Source organism: Acomys russatus, chromosome 12, assembly GCF_903995435.1.
Source record: "Acomys russatus chromosome 12, mAcoRus1.1, whole genome shotgun sequence".
NCBI lineage: Eukaryota > Metazoa > Chordata > Mammalia > Rodentia > Muridae > Acomys > Acomys russatus.
The window spans coordinates 38,745,697-38,770,006 of record NC_067148.1 but is presented as its reverse complement, the minus strand read 5'-3'; the positions used below and the strand labels follow the sequence as shown (position 1 = coordinate 38,770,006).

At 47.4% G+C, this 24,310-nt stretch overlaps 1 protein-coding gene across 1 annotated transcript in view; it reads right to left on the bottom strand.

Moving 5' to 3' along the window:
• The window catches only part of Inpp5d (inositol polyphosphate-5-phosphatase D), a 110,994-nt gene that overhangs the window by 84,989 nt on the left and 1,695 nt on the right, over nt 1-24,310 (bottom strand). Inside the window, exon 2 of the mRNA XM_051154270.1 lies at nt 10,732-10,795. Coding sequence (XP_051010227.1) covers nt 10,732-10,795 — 64 coding nt within the window. The remainder of the gene's footprint in view (nt 1-10,731; nt 10,796-24,310) is intronic.

Sequence of the window (24,310 nt, the reverse complement as noted above, 5' to 3'; positions counted from 1 at the left end):
GACTTTAAGGAAGCCTTCTTCTACCACACACAACCAGGAAAGAACATCTCTTTACTATTTCTGTTTCCCTTTTTCCCCTCACACAAGCAAGATCTGTCTTTAGATGCACTTGGGGGTGGGGGTGGATTAGTGGTATGGCTCAGTGGTAGAACCTTAGGGCATGCAAGGCGTTGGGTTGAATTCTTAGCATCACACACTCACACACACAAATTAGACATAGCATTTGGGACCACTTGGAAACAGAAAACACAGTGCTGAGAACATGAACAAAGTCTATTTCCATGTCGCCAGAGCTCAGGGTGTGGCGTATTTTCACCCTTAATTTACATCCCCAAGTGGCTCTTCCTTCTAGCTTCTTTCTTTATTTTCTGTAAAACTCTCAAGTTACTCTGGGAGACAGGAATGACAGCTGGCAGACAAGCAGGTATGTTTGGCCCAGGGAGCCAACCCAGAGAGGAGCTGCCTCAAGGGGTAGCTCAGGGCAGCTGTCTGATTAGCTTTGCAGTCGGCTCCAGATGCTAACATCGGCGTCATGCCACATGGTCGGGTTGGAGTGGCTGCGGAGAGTTGGTCCTGAAGGCACTAGCTGGGGAACCTTGGAGAATACCTTTATGGACAGGGCTTAGAAAATTACAACACAATGGCTCACATTCCTTCTCCGGAGGTTTGTTGTGTGCTCAATCATTTAGCCAATCAATACGTATTTGTTTATGTGTATATTTATATCTATGTGCATGGTGTGTGTATGTGTGTGTGTGTGTGTGTGTGTGTGTGTGTGTGTGTGTGTGTGACACACATGCTCCTGTGTGTACATGTGTGTGGAGGCCAATGGGCAACCTTGGGTGTCACATCTCAGGAACTGTTCACCCTGGTTTTTGAGTCAGTGTCCCTCATTGGCTTGGGTTTGCTGAGTTGACTAGGGTGGCTGGTCAGCGAGCCCAGGGAGCTGCCTGTCTCCACTTTCTCAGCAGGGGATTAGCAGCCTGCACCACTGTGCCTGCATTTGTTCAACATTTATTGAGTACCTAACGGGTGCCTACATTTAGCTGACATGTATTAATACCCACTGAATGTCTACATTCAGCCAATATTTACTGAGTACCAGACGGGCGAATGTGGTTTTCTAGCACTTCGGCACAAGACAGATAGGGTCTCAGTTCGGTAGGATATGTCTTCTGTTCTCAGGATAGAGAGTGATAAGATAGCTGAGTGGACAGATTGTGAACATAGCTGCCATGGGGAGGGGGCAGAATAATGTTTTCCCACCTGGTTCCATAGATGCTCATGTCCCCTCCTCAGGACCTGTCACGCAGCATGAGGCATTTAGGGTTGCTCATGTTCTGCCAATTAATCAGAATAGCCACAAGGCCATGCTGCAGGCCTCATGGGAAGTATTGACTGCCACTATTGGTTTGAAGGACAGAAGATGCCATTAGCCAAGGATTTCAGGGGACCCCTAGATACAGGAAAAGTCAAGAAAAGGTATTCTTTTTTTTTTTTTTTTTTAAGCTCCTGAAGCCTTCAAAAGTGGCACACTCTGCTCATACCAGTGGAGGCCGTTTTGGGACCTCTGGTGGGGAAGAACACAAGATAAGACATGTGTATAATTGTCCACCACTGAATTACATGGCCATCGGCAAACAAATATAGCTGCAGATAGTGGCAAGGGATGTTAAGACGATAGACCAGGAGTACAGTGCTGTGGGGCTGTTGGGGAAAACATGGTTTTCTATGAGGAGGCCTGGAAAAGGCTCTGAGGAGTGACATCAGGGTGGTCAGCCAAGTGTGGATCTGGGGCAGGGGACATCTCACTGGCCTTGTTTCCCTAAACTTAGAGTACTATTCCTCTTCGCAGGGTTAGGTGAGATAGTATGTCCTAAGTGCCTGGGTCCTGCTGAAGCTCACTAAATGGACTGAATGACCATGGGGGCTGATATGACAGATCCTAGGTGAAGTCATGGGACCTTCTCTGATCCCTCGGTGTCCTTAGATCTCAGACATGCCCAGTGGTCCAGGTACTACCCTTGACCCTCCTGCCTCTGTCTTTCTGGTTCTTCCAAGCAGAGGGATTCTGCCCCAGTGAGCAGGCGCCAGCAGTCTTTCCTAGAAGACAGGATCTAGGGTCCCTGACTCTGGCCATTCAGTCTTGGTTCAAGTTCCCCCTTGGACATTCCAGCTGCCTTTTCACAGATACCAGAGACTCGGTTGGTGCCTTCCAAGTCTCACCGTTGTCTCTCTCTTTCCTGTATCTGGAATCTCCAGTCCTGAATAGGCCGAGGTGGTTGCCCCGGGGCACCTCATGCTGTCTTGGCAGCTAACCAGCCTCTAGAACTCTGTTTTATCTGCTCTGTTACGTAAAACCAATTACCGTGGTATAGTAGGCTCCGCACTTTACATGACCATCTCTTTCAGTTCTTAAACCTCCATGAGAAATCAGTGCCACAGAGCTCCAGGGCTCCAGAGAGGGGATGGGTCCAGAAGCATGGACACCATTGTGAAGGGAATTAGCATATAGAGTGTCTAAGACCTGGCCCAGAGCCTTCTCTGCTAGGACCCAGCAGCCTCGACCAATGAGGCCATGAGGACCCAGGAGTGAGAACCCACAGGAAGGGAAGGTGAAAGAGCAAGTGGCACGATGGTCAGTAACGAGAGTGACTAGGCAGTGGAGTAAGCTCGCCGTGGTCAGTATCTCAAGAGTGAAATGCAAGCCTCCTGGGAGTTACATCAAGTGAGTCACTGGGGAGTGAAGCCTTCCCAGGGTGCGGAAGAACTTGACCACTGCGAAAAAAGCATGCGACAGAAGGCAGCGATTTCAGACAGCATGGTGGTGACTTGCATTGAGAGCAGTTGCAGCTGTAGCTACAGCTGCTGTCTGGTGGGACCTGCAGCTGCTTCTGTCTTCTCAAGGTGCTGACTGACTGAATCCATCAATAGCTGCCAGATGCTCACTGTGGGCTGAGAAGAGCTTTAGGAACTCAAAAACAAACAAGGGCAATGTTGCCGGGCATTGTGGCACATACCTTTAATCCCAGCACTTGGGAGGCAGAGGCAGGTAGATCGATGTGAGTTCAAGGCCAGCCTAGTCTACTAAGTGAGTCCAGGATAGCCAAAGGCTACACAGAGAGACCATGTCTCAAACAAACAAACAAACGAACAAACAAAAAGGGCAACGTTGAATAGCTACCTGGCAGGTAAAAGTAAGGATTCTGTCTTTTACGTGTGCATGTGGTGTGTGTGTGTGTGTGTGTGTGTGTGTGTGTGTGTGTGTGTGTAAGAGAGAGAGAGAATATGTTTGTGCAGGTGTGCATACACATGTGTGCAGGTGCATGTAGAGGCCAGAGGCAAATGTTGGTGTCTTCCTCAGTTATTCTCTATTTTTAATTTTTCTTAAATATTAATTTTGTGTATATGGGTGTTTTTCCCACACATGTCTGTGTACTTAGTGAGCTCAGTGCTTACCAAGGCCAGAGAGGGTGTTAGATCCCTTGGGCTTAAGAGCTACAGATGGCTGTGAGGGACCATGTGGGTGCTGGAAATCAAACACTGGTCATGTGGAACAGCAGGCAGTGCTCTTAAACTGCAGAATCGTTTCTTCAGCCCTCCCATCTTATTTGTTTGAGACAGGGTCTTACTGTACCAAGACCTTTCCAATTAGGCTACACTAGCTGACCAATGAGCTCTCAGGATGCGCCCACTTCTGCCCCACCCATTCCCTTGCTGGGATCACAGGCTCACACATGGACTCAGGTTTTCATGTTTGTGTGGCCAGCACTTTAACGAGTGAGCCACCTCCCTGGCCCAAGGTGCCTGTGCTCATGAATGACCCAGCAAGGCTTCTCTGGAGGAGGTGGTATTTCTGAGGAGGAAAGACTCTCATCTGTTCACTACAACTCTGAGGGGTACCTGAGCTTGAAGGACAGAGCTGGGATGGAAAATTAAATTATCCCACAGAGAGCCAGAAATGGAGAATTCTTCCCAGGGCACAGAGGGTGCTACCTGGTGATTGATTTTTGTACTTTTTCTGATTTGAGTGAGAGAAATAGGATATTGAGCCCAGTGACAAGTCGTTGGGAATGTCTGGGTGGAACAGAGCCATTCCTGGCAGCATGGCGCTGGCCAGGACTAAGGAGAGAGGTGTATTAGAGGTTGCAGTCCATGGCCTATGGACCTTTGGTGCAGTGAAACTTGGTGCTCAATTTGAGATGCTCAAAACTTGCTGTTTTGAGAGTCCCCTGGAGTAGAGCAAACCTTGTATGTTGGTTGGGGCACTTTCAGCTGCAGTTAACAGAATCCTGTAAGTACTTAAACCCAAAGGAATTCTCTCACTAACAGGAAGCCAGTGGGCAGGCCAGCTCCTAGGCTTGTTAGCTCTAGGAGGCTAACCCAACGGCACCATTCAGGACCTGGGTTCGGTTTATCTTTCTGCTCTGCCATCTGCCTGTTGACCTCACTCTGTAGCTACTTCTTCCCATGGTTGCAAAACAGCAACAGTGACTCTTCAGTATTCATATCCTAGTTGGTAGGAAGGGAGCCATTTTGCCTCGTGTCTGTTTCTAAGGACTTTTATTAGACGCACCACAGAGGCCTTCCTGTTGCAGCTCACTGACTGCGATTGCACACTGTCCCTTGCTGAGCCCTTCGATGGTTAGTGTCAGCTCTGTGTTATGTGGAACAAGAAAGGATGATGTTTCCAGCAAAAACAAAGCAGACTGTAATGTTCTGGAGTATAGAGAATCAGCAATAAGACAGCTAAGGGTTCACAGAGATGAGACAGAGAGAGAGAAAGGAGAGAGAGAGAGAGAGAGGAGAGAGAGAGAGAGAGAGAGAGAGAGAGAGAGAGAGAGAGAGAGAGAGAGAGAGAGAGAGAGAGAGAGAGAGAGAGAAGAAGAAGAAGAAGAAGAAGAAGGAGGAGGAGGAGGAGGAGGAGGAGGAGGAGGAGGAGGAGGAGGAGGAGGATAGCCATTTAGAAGTAGAGATGCCAGTACTTTCCTCCAAACGTGGGAATGAATTACATCTCCCACAGGCACCCAGGTGAAGGGGGAGGCAAGAGTTCTATTTGGTTTTTTGTTTTTGAGAGTAATGGTGCTCAAGAAGGCTAGCAAACGAGAGAGAGGCTTGGCTTTCTCAGCAGAACCCGAGAAAAAAAGAAAACAGACGAGCTAGCATAAAAATAAGTCATACAAGAAAAACCTTTGACTCAAAGAAAGACCTGAGCTGGCAAAGTTATCAAGCTCAACAGGATCCAGACATTGGCTGTAAGAGGGAAAATGACACACAGAGAGGGTGGCACTGCCCATCCCTCTACCAGAACTTGGCCTTGGGTTGGTGCCTGGGACTTGGTCACACTGCATTCACAAAGACTGCAGAACTACACTTCTGGTGAATATTGGTCCCAGAAATGTTCTTTTTTTAATATGAACGCAGCTACAAGATGCGTTGAGACATTCAGAGACCTAGGATAGATCTGTTGACGTTCATAGCAGACCAAACAAACAAACAAAAAACAACCAACCAAACAACCAAACAAAATGCAGAATGTGGCTGCCAGGACACAAAGGGCCTCCTTGTCTTCACGGGGCCATGCTAGCCCCTGAGCCTGTTCTGGGCTGCTCCCTGTGCAACCCCAGGAAGTGTGTGTGTTTAAGGCACATCCTTTGCCCAGAGGCTCACACGGAATCCTTCTTTCCCTCAGTGACCACCTAGAACAATAACAGCTGCCACCCACTTCCTGAACTTCCTAACAGCGGCTCTCAACCGTTCACCCTCCCGGACGCCAGTGACAGGCTAGGCCCTAGAACTGCCGCCCTGTAATGTGACAGACACCACCAGGGACCAGGAACTTGAGTCATGCATCTGACCTACACAAGATCACGGCAGGCTCTGGTCTCTGGGGTTTCCTTCTGTCTGGAAGAGTAACCTTGGCACCTGTAGGAAAGATCATCTCACAGTCCCTCTTCTGAACGTGTGTGAGAGCACCCCCCCCTGGCACCCCAGTTTTCACAGTCCTTATCCACAATACTGCCAGCTCAGTAGAGGCAGGAAGTTCTCAGAGATATTTGTGTGATGGAGTTATGAGCTGGGCTATTTTCTTCTTGCTCATAGGAAACATCAGGCAGCAAGTTAAACCCAGAGGCCCTGCTCTCTTCAGTTGTGGACCTGGTGAGGGACACTGTGTCTAAAAGCTGCTCAGAGCAATGCAGGCTTCCTCAGACACAAAGCACTTGTCAAAGCTCATGTCCTGCCTCGGACCCTTCCTTGCTTCCCTACTCCAAAAGGCAGCCATGGGCAAACAGCTCCTTCTGACGGCAGCAGCCAAGTCGGGTGCCACTTCCCTGAGGGGAGAGTCACTTCCTTTGTAGTTTCAGGATGGATCCAGGCTTCACAAGAACCTGGTGTCCTGGCATGGGAGCCTAGGGCCTGATGGCCTGAGCATGCTGCCTGTCTCTGGCCTCACATAGCACCCAGAGGATGTCCATGTCAACTTTAACTCAGAAGATTCTCGGAGCTGAGGACCTGCTTTAAAACTGTTTCACAGTCTCCTGCGATCACTGCAGATCCTTACGTCCAGGGCACAGAGCAGAGTCTGGGGCAGACAGCGTCCATAGGTGCCTCCCACAGCCATGATAGAACACTTCCGTATCCACTGTCTATCACCGTCAGCTTGGCAGCTTCTCGCCCACACCCACCTCTTTTCCTTTGTAGAAACTGTTACCAATTTCATCTAAAGCTTTCCTTTCTTGACTTTTCTTTCCTTCATTCTCTCTCTCTCTCTCTGTCTCTCTCTCTCTCTGTCTCTTCCCCCCATTGTTCTCTTTTCTTTTGTTGTCCTCTATTTCCTCTCTTTATATGATTTCTCACACCATCCCTTTCCTTCTCATTTTCTTCCATTTTTTCCATTCTTCTCTCACCTTGCAGGCTGAGGAAGTAAGTGTGGCCGTCTCCTTTCTCACCAAGAATTGGACATGCCTGTCTCCCAACTTAGAGTGATGGTGGTAAAGGGAGCAATGGCCTCCATGCAGACCAGACTCTCTATTCATTAACAGAATTGTGACCACAGCAGGGAAAATGTGACACTCTACTTTACTGTTTAGTTTCCCAGCTGTCCCTGAACAAAGCCACGTGGCTGCAAAATCCCCAATGTATGGGACAGGCAGCCAAGTGCTATTCACAATCAAATACCACCCAAAGAGGTGAGGAGGAGCCCATCTCAGACAGAACACTGCCCTGCCTCCCATTCATAAAATGGTCTTGGGTCCCATCTTGCCCACGTGTTTGAGCACCCACTCACGTCTGGAAATATTTTCTGAGCCCTGAGAAAGAAGACTGAGCTTAGAAGCAGGGCTATGAACACTAGTGCCTATGGGTTCCAAATATTTGCATGTTAAACAAGAGAATCTAATGAAACTCTGCCACCATCCTTCGCATGCCTGACTTTGTGGGTCTATAAATGATGGAGTGTGAGCAGAGTCCCTGAATGCTGGGGTCATGGCCCCCCGCTGTGCAGTCGACCTTCTGGACCGTGAGGTACAGACTGACCTTAGGAAAGAATGAAGATGGGATGGGTGTTTTGACAAGGATCTCCCTTGGGAGGAGCTGAGGGCCCTTGGTGTCTCGTTGTACACTGTCCCAGCCTAGTTCCTGCTTCTACTGACACCAAACAGGTCCAGGTATAAGGACTGAGTGATACAGAAACCGTGGCTAAACTAACGTGAAAAGAGGAACTGGAGTTAAAATAAGCAGCGACCAACCAGTACCAGTGCTTCCTGAAGGACAGCGCCAACTCGGCTTCACTGGGCATGAGCTTTGATTTGTTCCTTAGGAGGTGTGTGTGTGTGTGTGTGTGTGTGTGTGTGTGTGTGTGTGTGTGTGTGTGTGTGTGTGTGTGAGAGAGAGACAGAGAGAGAGAGAGAGAGAGAGAGAGACAGAGACAGAAACAGAGAGAGAGAGAGAGAGAGAGAGAGAGAGAGAGAGAGAGAGAGAGAGAGAGAGAGAGTCTCATGTAGTCTGGGCTGATCTCAAACTCTCTGCATAGCTGAGGATGATTTTGAACTTTTGACCCCCTTACCTCCATCCCTCAAATACTAAGATTACAAGTATGTGCTACAATGCCAGACATTGTGCAGGCCTAGAGAACTGAACCAGGCTGCACATGCTAGGCGGGCTATCTACCAATTAAGCAACAGCTCCAGCCACTAGCAAATGTGTGGGGTTTTGTTGTTGTTGTTTGTTTGCTTTTATAGGACAGGACATCCTTATAGGTGGGGGCTGCCTTAGACCACTTTAGGCCCATGAGATCCTGTCCTTTAGTTAGCTGGTATTGGTAAACCAAGAAGGTCCCAGGTCAAGAGCAAGACTGGAAACAATTATTGTCCAGCAAGGCTGTATCTCTTCTGTGAAAACTGTCTGTCCACTGCCTTGGCTGAGGTGGCCATAGGAGGTGACTCTCCGTCCCCATCTGCCAGTGGTAGGCAGGCTCCTGCTTTCTAAAAGCCAAGCAACACAGAGCTCAGTAGTTTGTGAATGGTCCAGGCAGAGAAAGCTGTTGGTGGCTGAGCCAATCAGATTCCCTCTGGGGACTGGGGCATGAGAAGGCTACTGCTGTCATCAGGGGAGGAGCGAACCCATAGAGAAGAGCTGACTCACTGAGGTAGAACCCAGCCAGGGCCCCAGTGTCTCTGGTTCTAAGCTCTGAGCTTCTCTGGTGTCTTTCTGGCCACTAAGGACAGTGGCTCCTTACACAAGTCAGCCAGAGTGGCCCCCTAAGCCCACTGAAGCTCCTAGTGAGGAGCCACTCAAGGTTGGTGGTCATTTATGGGGTCACAGGAAGCCACGGAAGTAAGAGTGTGAAGACGACGTGGGCACAGACTCCAGACAGGTGGAGTTACGGGTTTTTCAAGCTGTGGGCACAAACCCTTAGCAAGAAGCCACAAGGTCACCTCTTTTCCAGTCATATTTAAACTTTTCATCACTTTGAAGGAATAGAAGAAACCACAAATGGGGAGAAAGATCAGAGACGCCGACTGACTTTTAACTTGAGAATTCATGCCTAGCAGGAAGCCACCTGCCAAGGACCCAAGGCCACCAGGCAAAGTTCACACAATCCTAGATTTAGATTAAAAACAAAAAACAAAAGGTAGAGACCATGGATGCCAGTTCTTGCCTAAGCCACCCATGCCCTCAGAAGCTGTGGAGTCTACAGCTCAGAAAGGATTCAGATGACGAACATCTGTCAAAACCTTAAAAAGGGTGTTTGCTTATGTGTGCCCACATCTGTCTTGGTGCATTCCACCAAAGCCTGGGCTGGGCCATGCACTCCCTGACCCCTAGAGTAGGCCTTCCAGCTGAACTTCCTTCCATCCCGCTCAATGCCCTGCAGGGGAGCAGTCACTCTAGCCCACAGTGGCCCACACTGGCCTCTCCCACGGAGCTTGGGAGGAGCAGGCCTGTCCCGTAGAAGGAAGCTTTGCATCATCTGAATGGTGCCCGTCCCCTTCTAGCCTCACTCTCTGGACCAAGGGGCTGGTGGAAGTCACCGAAGTGATTTCTTTTGAATTCCATCGCTAGTCACCCTGCACGAGGCTTTTCTTCCATTCATAGCTTCTCTCTCTTCCATGTTTCTGGGGCCTTTTTGCCTGGGGACCGCCTTTTGTCAAGGCAGCTGTGATTCTACCTCTTTGACCTAAGTCTTCAGTTCTTTCAGGTTTTGGAAGTCACCAACGTGCCTTGCTGCTCCCTTCCCATTTCTACTTCCTTTTCAACTAAACCCTGAAGGCATTGTTCCTTTTTGTTCTGGTGACACAGTACCTAAATGCTTGTCCTTTCTTCCTGTGCTGCTCAGACAGACGTGTCCCCCATGCTGCTATGGCTCTTAGTATAGTCCCCAAGAACTTAGTAACACACAGTCCCTCCTCTGCTGCGGACACAGAGACTATCACCTCCTTCTTTCTGCACGCCCCCAAGTTTTGTGTTTGTTTTTGTTTTTAATGAATCCAGGCAAAGGATAGCTTCCCTGCCTTCTATATCACTCAGCTGCCCCAGGCTGTGGTCAAACAAAGCCCTTGTGTTTGTCACATGAACTGTACTAAGGGGGGGGGGGGGTCTTCCATTGACACTTTCTTTTTAAGTTCAGCTGTGGCTGGTGAGATGACTCAGTGGGTAAAGATGCTGCTGCCAAACCTCAGGATCTGAGTTCAATGGGGGGAGAACCCACTAGGCAGAAAGAGAGAACTAATGCCTGCAAGCTGTCCTCTTAGCTCTACATACACACCATGGCACATTCCATAAATATAAATAAATAAATAAATAAAGAGTTTATTTATGGCTTTGTATATTTTGTCTTTTTATAGTGAAGTCAGATGCCACAACAGATGCACTGGGCAGAAGGGAGCCATGGGAATTGACAGGCACTAGCTCATGCAACCTTGCAAGGTCATCTCCCTCTGCTGCTTCCTATGCCACTTACATCTGCTCGTCTATGGTAGCCAAAGAAAATAATGGATCAAGGTATAGCCATTGACTTGGCTTCCTTCACCGATGTATCCTTTGCTGGGCCATGCCACCAACAATCTCTGCCATGTGTGCTGACTATCATCTACGAAGAGTCACTGTTAATCACTCAGAATAACATATAGCTCTCCCAGGTCCTCACATCGAGGCTACCCAGGCTACCTGTTCTTCCTTCCTCTTCCTTCATTTTCTCCCAGAGCGGGAACAGGTTGGGTCAGGACTTACCTGAACAGTGAATTTATCATCCTCGTTGGGCAGAATCCTGTAAGTGTAGACACAGTTCCGGAACCTGAAATAGATCAAAGATGGCATTAGAAACCATGAAGGAAAACCAAGTTTGCTTGTGCCAGAGAGAACGAGGCCCTCTGACATAGCTTGTGGACTCTGCACACAAAGCCCCTACATGCCAGGGTTGATGGTGTTCCGAGGTGGAGCTGAACCTGGTGTCTCACTGTCCCACATATAGCAGTTGCCCCACCCCTCGGCACACATAGAAGTGTCATTTATGTCACTGCTAGATATCTATGGGGTCTGATCTAAATGTGTCCCTCATCTCGAGGGGCTTCCTCAACCCTCTCAGCTGTCACGTTGTCCAACAGAATGGGGCAAGAGACATGTTCCAGGGGCTTTGGAAAGATGGTGTTGTGGTGATGGGCCCAGGTACAACCGCAGAGGAAACACATCAGCTAAGCTTAGCCCCCCCCCCCCAGTATTTACTGTAATCCCTCTACATGGGCCCTCCCCCTAGACTCCTTGTTTTATGGCTTCCTTCTTCCTGCAGGGAGACCTACCCCTTCAGATGCTGAAATTTGCAGTAGGTTGGAGAGCTCTGATGGTTTCTATAGAGGAAGTGTCAAGTAGCCAAGAGCTCTTTCTCTTTCTAGAAGCACTACTGGTCTTTGGCTCAAGGATCCCGAGCACTTTTTACCTTCACAGAATCTCTGAAAGGAAGGACTTGTTAAAGATGAGGACCGTCTGGGAAGGGACCACTGGCGAGCAGTCTCCAGCCTGCTGGTATATGGTGGCACGGTGGCCATGGGAGTCAGTTGATAGCCTTGGGAGTCCACTGGCCCCGCAGCTGAGCCTGGCAGTCTGTGAGTAGTTTGGGGGAACATTAATTACACTGGCTTGTCCTTAAGCTTGCTAGAATGGCTTCTTCCTCTATTTGGGGTCCCCATGAGCAGTGAAAACTAGGTACCCTTATTGCCCCAAGGAAGGGGGCCAAACTTTATCAACAACGCAATGCTTTCAATCTAGAAATGAGAGCTAGGGAGGCTGGAGAGAACTCTCAGTATTTAGTTAAGAGCACTTGCTGTTCTTCCAGGGGACCTGGGTTCAATTCCCAGTATACAAATGAAGGCCTACAACCAACTGTAATTCCAGTTCCAAGAGATCCAGCATCCTTTTCTGGCCTCCACAGATACTGCATACACACGATACACATACATACATGCAGGAAAAACACCCATAAAATAAAAATAAATCTTACAAAAAGTCACTTAACTCCTTCCACGTGCCACACAGTACTACAGTTTCACATGTGCTATTATTTAACTTGATTTTAAAGTTTTATAATTGAGAGCTGGGTGCACAGTTCAGTTGGTGGTTCTTGCCTAATAGTCACGAAGCCGTGAGCTCAGTTCCCATTACAAACCAGGCACGGCGACACACACCTGGAATCCCAGTACCCAGGAGGTGGAAGCAAGGGGATTAAAAGTTCAAAGCCATTCTCAGCTACATAGGGAGTTGGAGTCCAGCCTGGGTTACATGAGACTGTGTCTCCAAAACCAAAACCAACCAAACAAGCAAAAGACACAAAAAACAAAAAACAAAAAAGACTACATGGTGAAAAAAAAAATAAAGCTACATACAGAAGATATACAATGAAAAATATGTATATCCTACATCCTATGGGTTTCTTAGGCTTATTCTTATTTGTAAAGTATTTTAAAAAACACACACAAGATTGTATATACATATCTCTCTAGACACATATAAAAGTCATACTGTTTATGTTGTTTTAAAGTTTGCTTCCTTCATAAGATATCATTAAGGTCTTCTTCCATCTTGTGGGGGTTTGAATGCGAATGTCCCCCATGGGCTCATATGTTTGAGTACTTGGTCCCCGTTTGGTAGAACTATTAAGGAAAGATTAGGAGGTGTGGCCTTGTTGTGGGAGGCATGTCAGTGGGGATGGACACTGCCACTTCCATCTTCCCTGCCCCCAAGACCATGGACTCTAACCCTGTAGAACGGTGAGCCCTAACAAATTCTTTCTTTTATAAGTTGCCTTGGTCATGGTGCCTCTGCACAGTGATAGAGAAGTAACCAAGGCACACATGAGAGAGATGGTTTGCTGACGCGCTCAGCATTCCACCACACAGACATACTGTCATGCCCTTGACTGGAGCCTGGTGGTTGTTTTAAATGTTTTGCCTTCATAAGTTGTGGTAAACAGATATCTGCGCATACATGGATGAACTCTTTGCTTTAGTTTCTTTATCATAAAATGAAGATGATAGCAACGCTGCATCTACTTGCTGCTGGGAAGACTAAATGCGTTCGTGTATTGAAAGCCTTTGGACGGTGCCTAGCTCACACTGGATGCTACATATGTGAGTATTTGTTAGTCATTGTGGATAAACAAATAACTAGGTAGAGTCAATGAGGCATTTTACACACATGCTTGCATGTACACGCACACTTTTATGTAGCTTGTAACTTGTGTAACTTGGGATAATCCTCCTGCCTCAGCCTCCCAAGTGCTGGGATTGCAGGTGTGAGCCACCATGCCTTGCTGGCATTTTATATTTTGATAGAGACAGCCAACTGCCATCCAGTGAGACTGTCATCTTTTTTCTTCCTCCTAACGGATATGAGAGTGTCTATTACCCCACACCCTGCTGACTGACTTATCAGATTTCTTAATCTTCGCAAATCTGAGAGAGGAAGAACCAGGCAGCTTGCCTTACTTTGCCTCTCTCTCCCTGTGAGAAAGATTCGGCTTGTTTTTCTTCTTGGCTGTTTCTGTTTCTTTTTCTTTGAATTCCTTTTTTTGTCTTTGTCTCTATTTTTCTTTATGTCATTTCGTGCTTGTTTCCAAGACCCTAATCTATGCTACCATGGATTTTGATTTTATTTCAACAATGTTTGTTGGTTATCTTCTATAACTGTGTAATTTTGCATTTTATTATGTAGCCAGCTTTATAATCTTTTCTTTTATGGCTTTGCATTCATATACTTAAAGAAAAATTGGAGCAATGCTTTTGGGAGATTTTCTGACTTTGTTGCTTCACTCCCCATGGGAAAGCTTCTCCTGAGAGCTCTTCTGGCTTTAGTCCCAACTTTCTATCCCACCCCAACCTTTCTCCACAGCCCGGGTTGATGCCACCACCATCTGGCCCAATATCATCTCATATCCCAGAGATATCACTAGAACACAGCGAATCCACACAACACCGACGTTTACATCCTCATGGCTCCTCAGCCCTGCACAGCAGCCCTTATCTCTCTGGAGCCCTGAACTTCCTCCTACAGATAAGCAGAGGAGGGAGGGTGAGAATAACTCTCTTTGGCTGATGGCAGCTACTTATGGAAGAGCCCCAAGGGGCTCAGACAGAAAGAAAGGACAGAGAGACAAAGACATGGCTGCTCCAAATTTAGGGGGAAACCCCCCGAAATTTAATCGAGTGTGGGAGAAAAGCCTGCCTGGCCTTATCAAAGATCTCCTAGAAACCGAAACAAAGAAACAGCCTCACGTGACTAAGGCAAAAATCAGAACTGAACATAAGAGGAGCATCTCAGATGACCTTGTCTGAGCACTGTCAATATGCACCCAGCATCATGTCCATCATCCTTGTGAAAACATTGGGCCAAAATTAAATTTCAAAGCATTCTGGAGCCTCCACAGGGAGGCTAGCCTCTCCCTGGTCTTATGTCCACATACATATTTGTGCACAGGCCAACTCATGTGCATATGCATGACACATATGCCCACTTGTGCACGTACATAACATATGCACAAGCACCTATAGATGCACAAAACACTTCTACGCACATACAAAATACTACAGCCAAAATGTTGAACACAGGCTGTGTGTGGCTCCGTGGTAGAACACTTGCCTAGCCTGTGAGAGGCATTGGATTTGATCCCCACCTCCATGGGGTGGTGGTGTTGTGGCGCAGGGATCGATACGTTGAAAGCAAAGGATTCCACGGATAAATTCTGTTTGACAAGTGCTTCTCCAGACCAGGATCTGTATGGCTTGCTCATGTTCAGTGCACCCCACAGAGCAGGGTGGGGTGTCTCACTTCATGTTCCGCTTCTGTAATTGCTTGTAAAGCCCACTGTGACTCTTGCTTTGTGCCAGTTCTAATGTCTAGAAAACACTCTGCATGTGCTTTCTCTTCTCTTGGCTAAATACTGCACACTTCTGGGCAAGATGGGGGAGAAGACAGCCAAAGTGGAATGCCTGCATTCGGAAACCCGTCTGGAGTTGGGACATGGTTCCGCACACCTATAATCCCAGCATTTCGGAAGCTGAAGCAGAAGAATACAGAGTTCAAAGCCAACCCGGGCTATGAAGTGACCCTGTTCCCATGCCCTAGTACAGAGAGGAGACAATTCATTCTGGCTAACACAGAATAAGAGAAAATGAACCTAAGCCCCGGAAGCAAGCGTGTCCATGCCTACTGCTGCGACCTACAGAACACTGGACCTACAGAACTAACAGGGATGCACTAACAGAGGCCAACCGCGGCTTCCCTGGGCCCCTCCAACAGAGAGAAAATAGGAAGAGGGTTCAGGTGGCCAGCGGGTGAGAGATGGAGGAAAGACGAGCAGAGAACCCTTCTTGGTAGTAGGAACCCAAGTGGTCACTCTTGACCTAAGGCTTTAAGAAGCAAAGGCATGGGAGGAAGGCCCTAGAAGGAAACTCTCCATCTGTCAGAGGTTATTACTTGGCCCAATACTACCTGAGTCTTGTTGGTTTGGTGAGATTTTTTCACCCCTATCCCTCTTGTTTTTTTGTTTTTTGGGTTTTTTTTTTCCTTCCTCTTTCTTGTTTTTGTTTTGTTCTGTTTTGTTAGTTTGATATGGTAATTTGGGCAGAAATGGACTTTTGATTCTAAAAGAAGCTGTCTCCTCCAATCCCCAGCTGTCAGAAAAAGAAGCATCACCAGACCTGTGAAAATATATTACCCTCACACAAAGAAAGTCCCCCACCCGACAAAAGATATAAAGGAGTTATCGCTATCTTAAATAAACTCATTGTTTCAAAACAGCATGGTGAGGTTCAGGGAGCTATCTGGAGTCCCAGAAGCCACATGTTTCAGTTCCATTCGGTTGCTGTAATAAAATGCCCTGACCCAGCAAAGGCAACCCAGCAAAGAAACAACTTATTTGGCAGGATATATGAGGTTCTTCTTAGGGCAGACATTTTCTTTTTCCAACAGTAGCCATTATATTACTTTAGAAATTCTGGGCATTGTAATGAGCACTGAAATTTGAGTAAGTGGTGTAAGCATATGTGGAAGGAGACCTCAAGACCCTGATTTATAGGTCATCTGAAGGCTGATTCAGAAAAGTTGGGAATGGCGAGCAGGCTCGGTGGGTAAGAGTGTTTGCTGTGCAAGCTTGAGGACCTGAGTTTAGATTCTCCTGCACGCATGTGAAAAAGCAGAGTTTAGAGCCTGTGTGGTGGTATGCGCCTTGGATTCCGGAGTTTGGGAGGTGGGTGCATCTTTGTGAGTTCTAAACCAGCCAGGGCTACGTAGTGAGACCCTGTCTCAAAAAGTTTACAAGGTCTGGGTGTGGTCACACACATCTATAACTTCAGTGTTGAGGTGGGGGTGGGGTAGGGGTGAGTATCGGAGACAGAAGGCTTACTGGGACTGGTCAGCCAGCCTAGCCAAAACCAGCACGTTCAGTCAGTGACACTGTCTCAAGGGAACAAGGCAGAGAGTGATGGATCAGGGTACCAGATGTCCTCCTCTGCCTGGCACCCCCAAGGCACAAGCACAAACATATGAGCACACACGTCTGTGCACATGCATGGTATCATACATACCACAGATGATGAAATTTCATTAAGAAGGAAAGACAAGAGAAGCAGATGAAGACAGTTGCAGTGGCGCACACCTGTAATCCCAACACCCAGGAAGGCAGAGGCAGGTGGATCTCTGTGAGTTTGAGGACAGCCTGGTCTACAAAGTGAGTCTGCTAGGACATCCAGGGCTACACAGAGAAGCCCTGTCTTAAAAAAAAAACAAAAACAGCTGAAAGATTAATGAGGAATGGTCAAAGAAAGGGACAGACTAAAAGATGTAAGCATAAAATTCTCTGTAGGTAATCAGTTATCATGAACCAGCCAGTGATTGTGGGGAAACGTATCATTTATAACAGTAACAAAAGCATAAACCAAGACAAGAAATACTCAGGATCTGTATGAGAAAACATTATACCATCAAAAAGATAACACAATTAGACCGAGTGTCACTAAAATGTCAAGCTCACAGCTTACATTAGGATGGATTTTCCTGCCATACCAATCAAAGTCACAATGGGAAGTTTTGTTCAAGTTGAAAAATATTATTATCTGGTTTACTTGGAAAAACACTTGATGTAATACATGAGAAAATCCTCAGAACATTTTTTAAGATGTGCTAATGCCTTGCATAGTGGTGTAGGGGGGACAAACTTGGACAAATAAACAACCAAGAATGAGACTTGTATGACTTAGTATGAGGCAGGCAGAGAACTCATGGAGGGAAAAAGCATAAATCATTTAATAAGAGGCTGGGAAAAGATGGCTACTTGAGAAAAATAACCACAGAGCTTTATCATCTGTCATCCGCTAAGTCCAACAAGATTTAAGCTTTCAACGTGAACAATAAAACAGTATGGGAACAATGGCCATGGCCGCTGCATTTGTTTGTATAGTTAGGATACCAGACACACGATATATGTTATTCAATCAACACGCACAACAATTCTACCACACAGACCCTGTTGGCTTTCAGATGAGGAGGCTGGGGACCAGTGTAATTAGACAAACTTGCTGGAGGTCCCTCCATTCACCCGAGTTGATTAACTACAAAGACCCAGTCTTAACCCTCAGGAGTGGATTTCTGCATGCAAAGGAGTGTTGGAAATCCTGAAGAACTCACACAAGACAACAAAGCAATAGATTTTTGCAAACATTGATGATCCTCACATGTCAGAGAATATAAAACATAAAGGCAAATTATCATGAAGATGCATTTACAACAAACATGACATCAATAACTCACGTAGGCAGATGACAAAGCTTGCAGCTTTCCTTGTACTGGGGACTAAGCCTATGACCTCATGCCTGCTAGGCAGGCTCTTAACTATCAGGCTATAGCTCCAGCCCTGCTCCACCTTCTATTGAGACAAGACCTCATTATGTAATCCACAGTAGCCTGGAACTCATAACAACTCTTCCCAAGCTACATATGGTTTTAAATGATTAAGAGATGCTAAGAGAATACAGAGGACCAATCCAAAAGAGGACGGCCAGTGAGTCTCCCAAACACAATGATCAATCAAAAATAAACCAAAATGAAAAAATGAACATGGATGCCCTTTCACCTTACGACTCTGTAGTTTTTTTTTTTAAATAACAATATATAGAATAGGATATTGAAAGAACATGGACACTCTGTCATGCTGCTTACTAGAAGCATAAATTTAAGTCAAAACTTCTAGAAAGCAGTTTGCCATTTTGTATCCACAGCCTTCCAAGGTTCCTGTGTGATGAGCTAATCATCCCCTGGGGGTTTGTAACCAGTAAGGAGAGTAACCACTCTGCTGGAAGACCTTCCTCGTAGCTGCCACACTTGCAGTGAGACTGCCAATAGTGCAAATGCCAGTCAAAGAATCATTCCAGAAAGCATGAAACAACCTGGAAGAGAAGTCTGTGCTTCCAGCAAGGGTGATGTTTAGGAGGAAATTCTAATGAGGTAGGGAAAGTTGATGTTTCTGGAGACCTTGGGCACAAGCGAAAGGTGGTGTGTGTGTGTGTGTGTGTGTGTGTGTGTGTGTGTGTGTGTGTGTGTGTGTGTGTGTGTGTGTGTGTGTGTGTGTGTGTGTGTGCGCGCGCGCATATATAAGTGAAAAGACACACTAACCAATTAGCAGCCCCCAGACACTCTTGTGTCATTGAAGTACCAATTAACAAGGCTTATGCTATACTCTCAGAGATTGGGTGATGATTTTGTTTGTTTGTTTTATACTTTTACTTTATGCTTAACTTGTTGTGGGGCCGTAAGTTGAGACAGGTCTCACTATGTACCCTGGGAGGCTGGTTTGGAACTCATGGCCATCTTCCTGCCTCAGCTTTTTGAGTGTGCAGTCACAGCTGTATTCCACAACACACAGCCAATACCGCTGTTACCCAAAAGAAGACTTTACTGTTTATCTCCATCTCTGTCCTCCCCTCTGCTGCCCACGCCAGCTGCACAGCCATGTGAGAACTACCTCTCCGCAGACGTCCCATTGGCCAGCTCTCCACAGTGTTATTTCAATTGCAGAGTAAACCCAAACTGATGGGTTCTGATACTAGTTAACAGTATGGCCCCCATATATGTGTGCAGGGACACATGTACACATAAATAAATGTGGAAGAAGTCAGAGGAAAATCTTGAGGTTTTTTTTTTTTTTTTTTTTTGAGACAGGTTCTCTCACTGGTCTGGGGCTCATTAATTTAGCAAGGCTGGTTGTCTCAAGCTCCAGGGACCCTCCTGTCTCCACCTTCCTAGTACTGGGATTACAAACATTTATCATATGGGTTGTGAGGATTGAACTCAGATCGTCTTTTCCTAAAAGGCGAGCATGTGACCAGCTGAGCCACCCTCCTAGCCCAATAAAGTGGGTTTCTAAGTCACAGAGAAAAAAAAAGCATGTGTGCTAAGTTCTGAGGTAACTCTACAAGATGGCAGATCTGCAGAGTTAAAAAAAAAAAAACAAAAAAAACTGAACCTGTACATTTCATAGGTTCCTTCTCCCCACCACCCTCATCCTCCCAAAAGTCAAGGGCCCACCACAGCTACCAATATGGGGCTCCCTACCATAGAACATTCTGTATCTGTCTAGCTTTTGTTTGTTTTTCGAGACAAGGTTTCTTTGTGTAGCCTTGGCTGTCCTGGACTCTCTTTGTAGACCAGGCTGGCCTTGAACTCACAGAGATCTGTCTGCCTCTGCTTCCCGAGTGCTGGGATTACAGGAGTGTGCCACCAAGCCCCGCTTCTGTCTAGCCTTTTCAGAGCCATAGGACTTCATCCCATCAGCACCTCCTTACTAAGGGTCAGAAGGGGCCTGCCTTTCTTCCAGATTTCATCTTCATTCTTGTTCCCCTAAGCATTCTTTTCTTCTGTGTCTGTGCCCCGCCCCTCCCCCCAGGCTTCCAGGCAGTCAACCCTGGTGGTGCAGCAGCCACCAGACACTCTTGCGTCATTGAAGTCCTCTTCCTGCCTCAATCGCTTTGAGCACTTCCTCTGTGGAGGCCCCACATGACAGCTCCGTGTCTCCCAGAGGCCTCCAGGAAGTCCCGGAAGTGACACTGTCACAGCTCTCCTCTCCTGTCATGGAACTTTCTTCACAGAGGATCCTCTGCTCCTCTGCTTCTGAGATATCACTGGTTGCTTTCAGCTCATACAGCTAGTGCCCAGCTGTATTTTTACATACGCAACGCTTGTCTCTGGCTAGGCCTTGGGAGGGTCACATTACTTCTGTCTTCCTAGCTTACCCTTGCAAAGATGCAGTTATTCAAATGTGCAAAGACTAAATAGACAGTTCTCCAAATAAGGCATACAAATGACACACTAGCATTGTTAACATTAGGGAAACAAATTAAAACCACAGTTAGCTGCTTCTTTGCAACCCCTAAGCTGGGTAGGGGAAAAAAAAAAAAAAAAGACAGCTAGATGTGGTGGTGAACACATTTAGGACATGGAAGACGGAGGATCAGAAGTTCAAGGCCAATTCTGAGTATAATAGGGAGTTCGAGGATGGTCTAGGCTACATGAGACCATGCTCACAAACACACAAGCAAGCAAGGGAGGAGATAAGCGTTGGTAAAGTGTTTCCCTTGTAAGCATAAGAACCCAAGTTTGATGCCCAGAATATACACTAAAAACCAATCAACGAACAACAGCAAACTGGGTTTGGTGCCTCTCTCACTGGCCAGCCTAACTTACATGACAAGTTCCAGGGCATTGAGGGCTTCTGTCTTAAAATGTTTTTTTTTTCCAATTTTTATGTACATTGGTGTTTTTCCTGCATGTGTATCTGTGTGAGGGTGCCAGTTTCCTTGTAACTGGAGTTACAGACAATTGTGAACTTCCATGAGGTGCTGGGAATTGAACCTGAGCCGGGTCCTCTGGAGGAGCAACCAGTGCTCCTAATCACTGAGCTATCTCTGCATGACCCTCAAAATTTAAAAAGGTGGGGCTAGTGAGATGGCTCAGAGGGTAAAGGCACTTGCCTCTAAACCTGCTACCTGAGTTCAGTCCCTGGGACACACATGGTAGAAGGAGAGAACCAACTCCTGACGTTGTTTTCTAGCAGATACACCCAATGTGCAAATGTGCACGCACGCGCGCGCACACACACACACACACACACACACACACCAGATAATGACCAGTGGAGAAGCCGAACCCTCACACATGGCTGGTTGAGAGGATGTCATACCCAAGACTACTGCAAACAGACACTCACACAAAGATCGGTTGATCCACTGTCCACAGCAGCATTGTTAGGAATAGTCAGAAAGTAAAACACATTCACAAGTGCAAAAGTCCTTCAACAGTCAAATGTGGTGTCCATAAAATGGGTTCCAAGTGAGTACCTTGAAGGCATTATGCCAAGTGGGCAAATTCAAATACTGAAAGCCACACGTCATATAATTCCAAATAAAATGCACAGGTTAGGCAAATCCTTAGAGACAGAAAGTGGATTGGCTCACTCTAGAACTCAGAAGAAAGGGGAGTGGCAAGCAGCTGCTCATGGGTATTGGGGGGGGGGGTGTCTTTTGGGGATAAAGCTCTGAAGCTAGACAGTGGTGTTGGTTGCATGACTATATGACTTATTAAGAACCACAGAGCCACAAACTAGCACGTGGCCAGGTGACTTCATGGTGTGTCATACGTAACTTAACTTCAGTGTGCATACGTAAACTGAGGCTCTGTAAGCCAGGGGACCGGTCTGGCCCACCTCACTTTGGAGCTGGGCTTCTGGGTGTCTTGCAGCTCCAGAGTCTCGCTTCTCAGGATGACATAGCATGAATTGGAGAGCAACAGCAGACTCTTGTTCCATCTCTGAGGCAGGGAGGCAGGAGCCTCGTGTCTCAGAGAGACAGACTTGTTAAATTAAGAAGTGCTGATGTCCTTGCACAGGTCATCTAGCCTATGTGGTAGGCAGAGTTGCAGGAGGCGCCTAGGCCAGCGCCCACCCTGGACCTGGGTAGGCAGCTTCAGGGAGCTGGGCATGGGCAAACATAACCGTTCTGTGTCACATCACATAATACAATTAAACAGGCCTTCCTGGGTTTAGCCCTCCTTCCTGGTCTTGGACACAATCTTCAAGGGCATCGTTCTCAGATAAAAGCCTTTGCTCACGTCAAGCAGACTTGGGGAGCCATAGGCCTCCAGCTCTGGCTTCTGCCTGTGCCAGAATCTCCCTCATTTGCCCTCAATGCCAGATATGGAAAACATTACCACGCAGTGTTTGCACGAAAGTCATTAGTGCCGCGCTGTGGAAACCTTACAGAGACTTTAAACGGAGGCTGGAGGAAGAGATTCTCACAGCATGGTCCATGCTCTGACCCCTCTGCTAGGCAGCCCACCCTCACAGACCTTTCTTTTTCTGTCAAAGAACAAGTGTTATACAATATTCACCATGTTCTCCGTTAGTCCTGAAAATTTGGCCTGTCTTATCACCAACGTCAGGCTTGGGGCCTGCTCTCCTACCAGTGGCTGGTCACATGATTCAGTCAAATGACCCGAATGCCCTCTCTGTGGGGGAGTTTTGGTGGTAAACGTGCCATGCTTTTCCTCCTTTCTTTCTGCACTGCCAGAGCTACCAAGCCCAGGACTATCTGGTATTCTGTCCCTGGGATGGAATCTTAATGCCACCCTCAGGCCTGGGTGCACTATGGAAGGCCACATGCTGAGAAAATCCCTCACACATTTGGCTGGACCAAAGGCAGCCACATTTTCCCTGCAAAGGAGGAAGCCAGATCACCCTAGAGTGGTTTCAGGGGGGAATGTCACTCACGTGGACAGTAACCACCTGGACCTAGTTGACTTTGGGCTCTGTCTAGACCTGGTCAGCTCCTTCAGAAAAAGTAGGTTGTATCCAAGCACTGAGGCATCATTCAAACACTTCTGGTGTAGCTTCAGCAAAAAGGAGCTACCTACCTGGCTGAGCCATGGGCCCTGCATCAGCTGAGCTCCCCTCGGAAGCAGTGTCTTCTCTGTAACACACAATACCAAACAGCGATGCTGTCCCAGCTCGAGAGCTTCATAGCCTCTTAAAAGGCCTCCAGGCACCTGGCTGACATCCCACCCAGGGCCCACAGGCTCCCTGGAGCGTAGCTGACTCACAAGGTGGAGGGACTGAATAGTGAAGGTGACTCAGGCCCCGCTTGGAAGAACTCACATTCCCTTTCAGGGAAGGCAGACTCGAATTCCAATCATAATAGCAAGGTCTCCCCAAGCCAGTGCTCTGGGGGAGTATCCCTCTGCCTCGCCCTCAACAGTGTAACTCCCGGCTCCTTTAGAGCAAGGTTCTCTTGAGTGACTGAGAAAAGATTAAAGCCTCCTTGCTTGGTGGTAAGTGACAGGATTGACCTCTCTCAAGGAAGTGAAGGTCACGGTGTGGGGTGAATGGATGCTGTCATGCCACACGGGTGGTACTAAATTGCAGCCTTGACTTTAAGCAGTTGTATCTAGGCAAATCTCCCAGCAGGAAGGCCCTCCTGACAACACTGTGCTCTTCCCAAACACGCCTAAGCTGTAGACATAGGGCCCCTGCTGCTGTCCATTCAGTCACAAGAAAGGACATGGATGAAGATCCAGATGCAGGGTCACTGAGTTCCTGACCCACAGCTGGATGACCCAGAGTCCACACAGACTGGTTGGTGCCCAGGAAGATACTGCACATGCCAAATCTATCACTTCTGAAACGGAAGAGAACTCTACTGCCTTGTACCCCAGCTCCACCCTGTACCCCGTCTCTACTTTGCTGTCCCACCTCTGCCCTCTGCCCCCTCCCCTATCCCTCCCCAACTCCCCTACCCCCTGCCGTCCCCAGGGCAGATGGCTGGGGCTCCACCATCCACAGGGAACAGGGTGAAAGTAAGGATGTGAAGTTTGTTTCTCAGGAAGTTGTCTTTTCATTAAAGGGTTGGCTTCTAACAATTTTTCTAATTAAGAAGTATGCTTTTCTGTATCTTTTGTTTTTTCTTTCTGGGGAGGTGGGCATGAAAGAATGCTTTATTCCATACCCTGAGGTTGTTGGTAATCAGCCATTTAGTTTGAGAATCTCCTTATCACTTTGGCTTGGCAGGAACTTGAGACAGTTGAGGCAGGGGAAACCGGTGAAAGAAGAAAAGCAACATGGAGGGCTGTCTGCTTAAAGGTCTTGCAAGAAGGACCCCTTGGGCTTGGCTTGGCTCAGGCCCCTTCTGCTCTGACTTCAGCCTTCCCGATGCTGCCGGCTTGGAGTAAGAGAAGCCATACCGTGACACACATTTGTAACCAATGCACACCACTCCCTCTC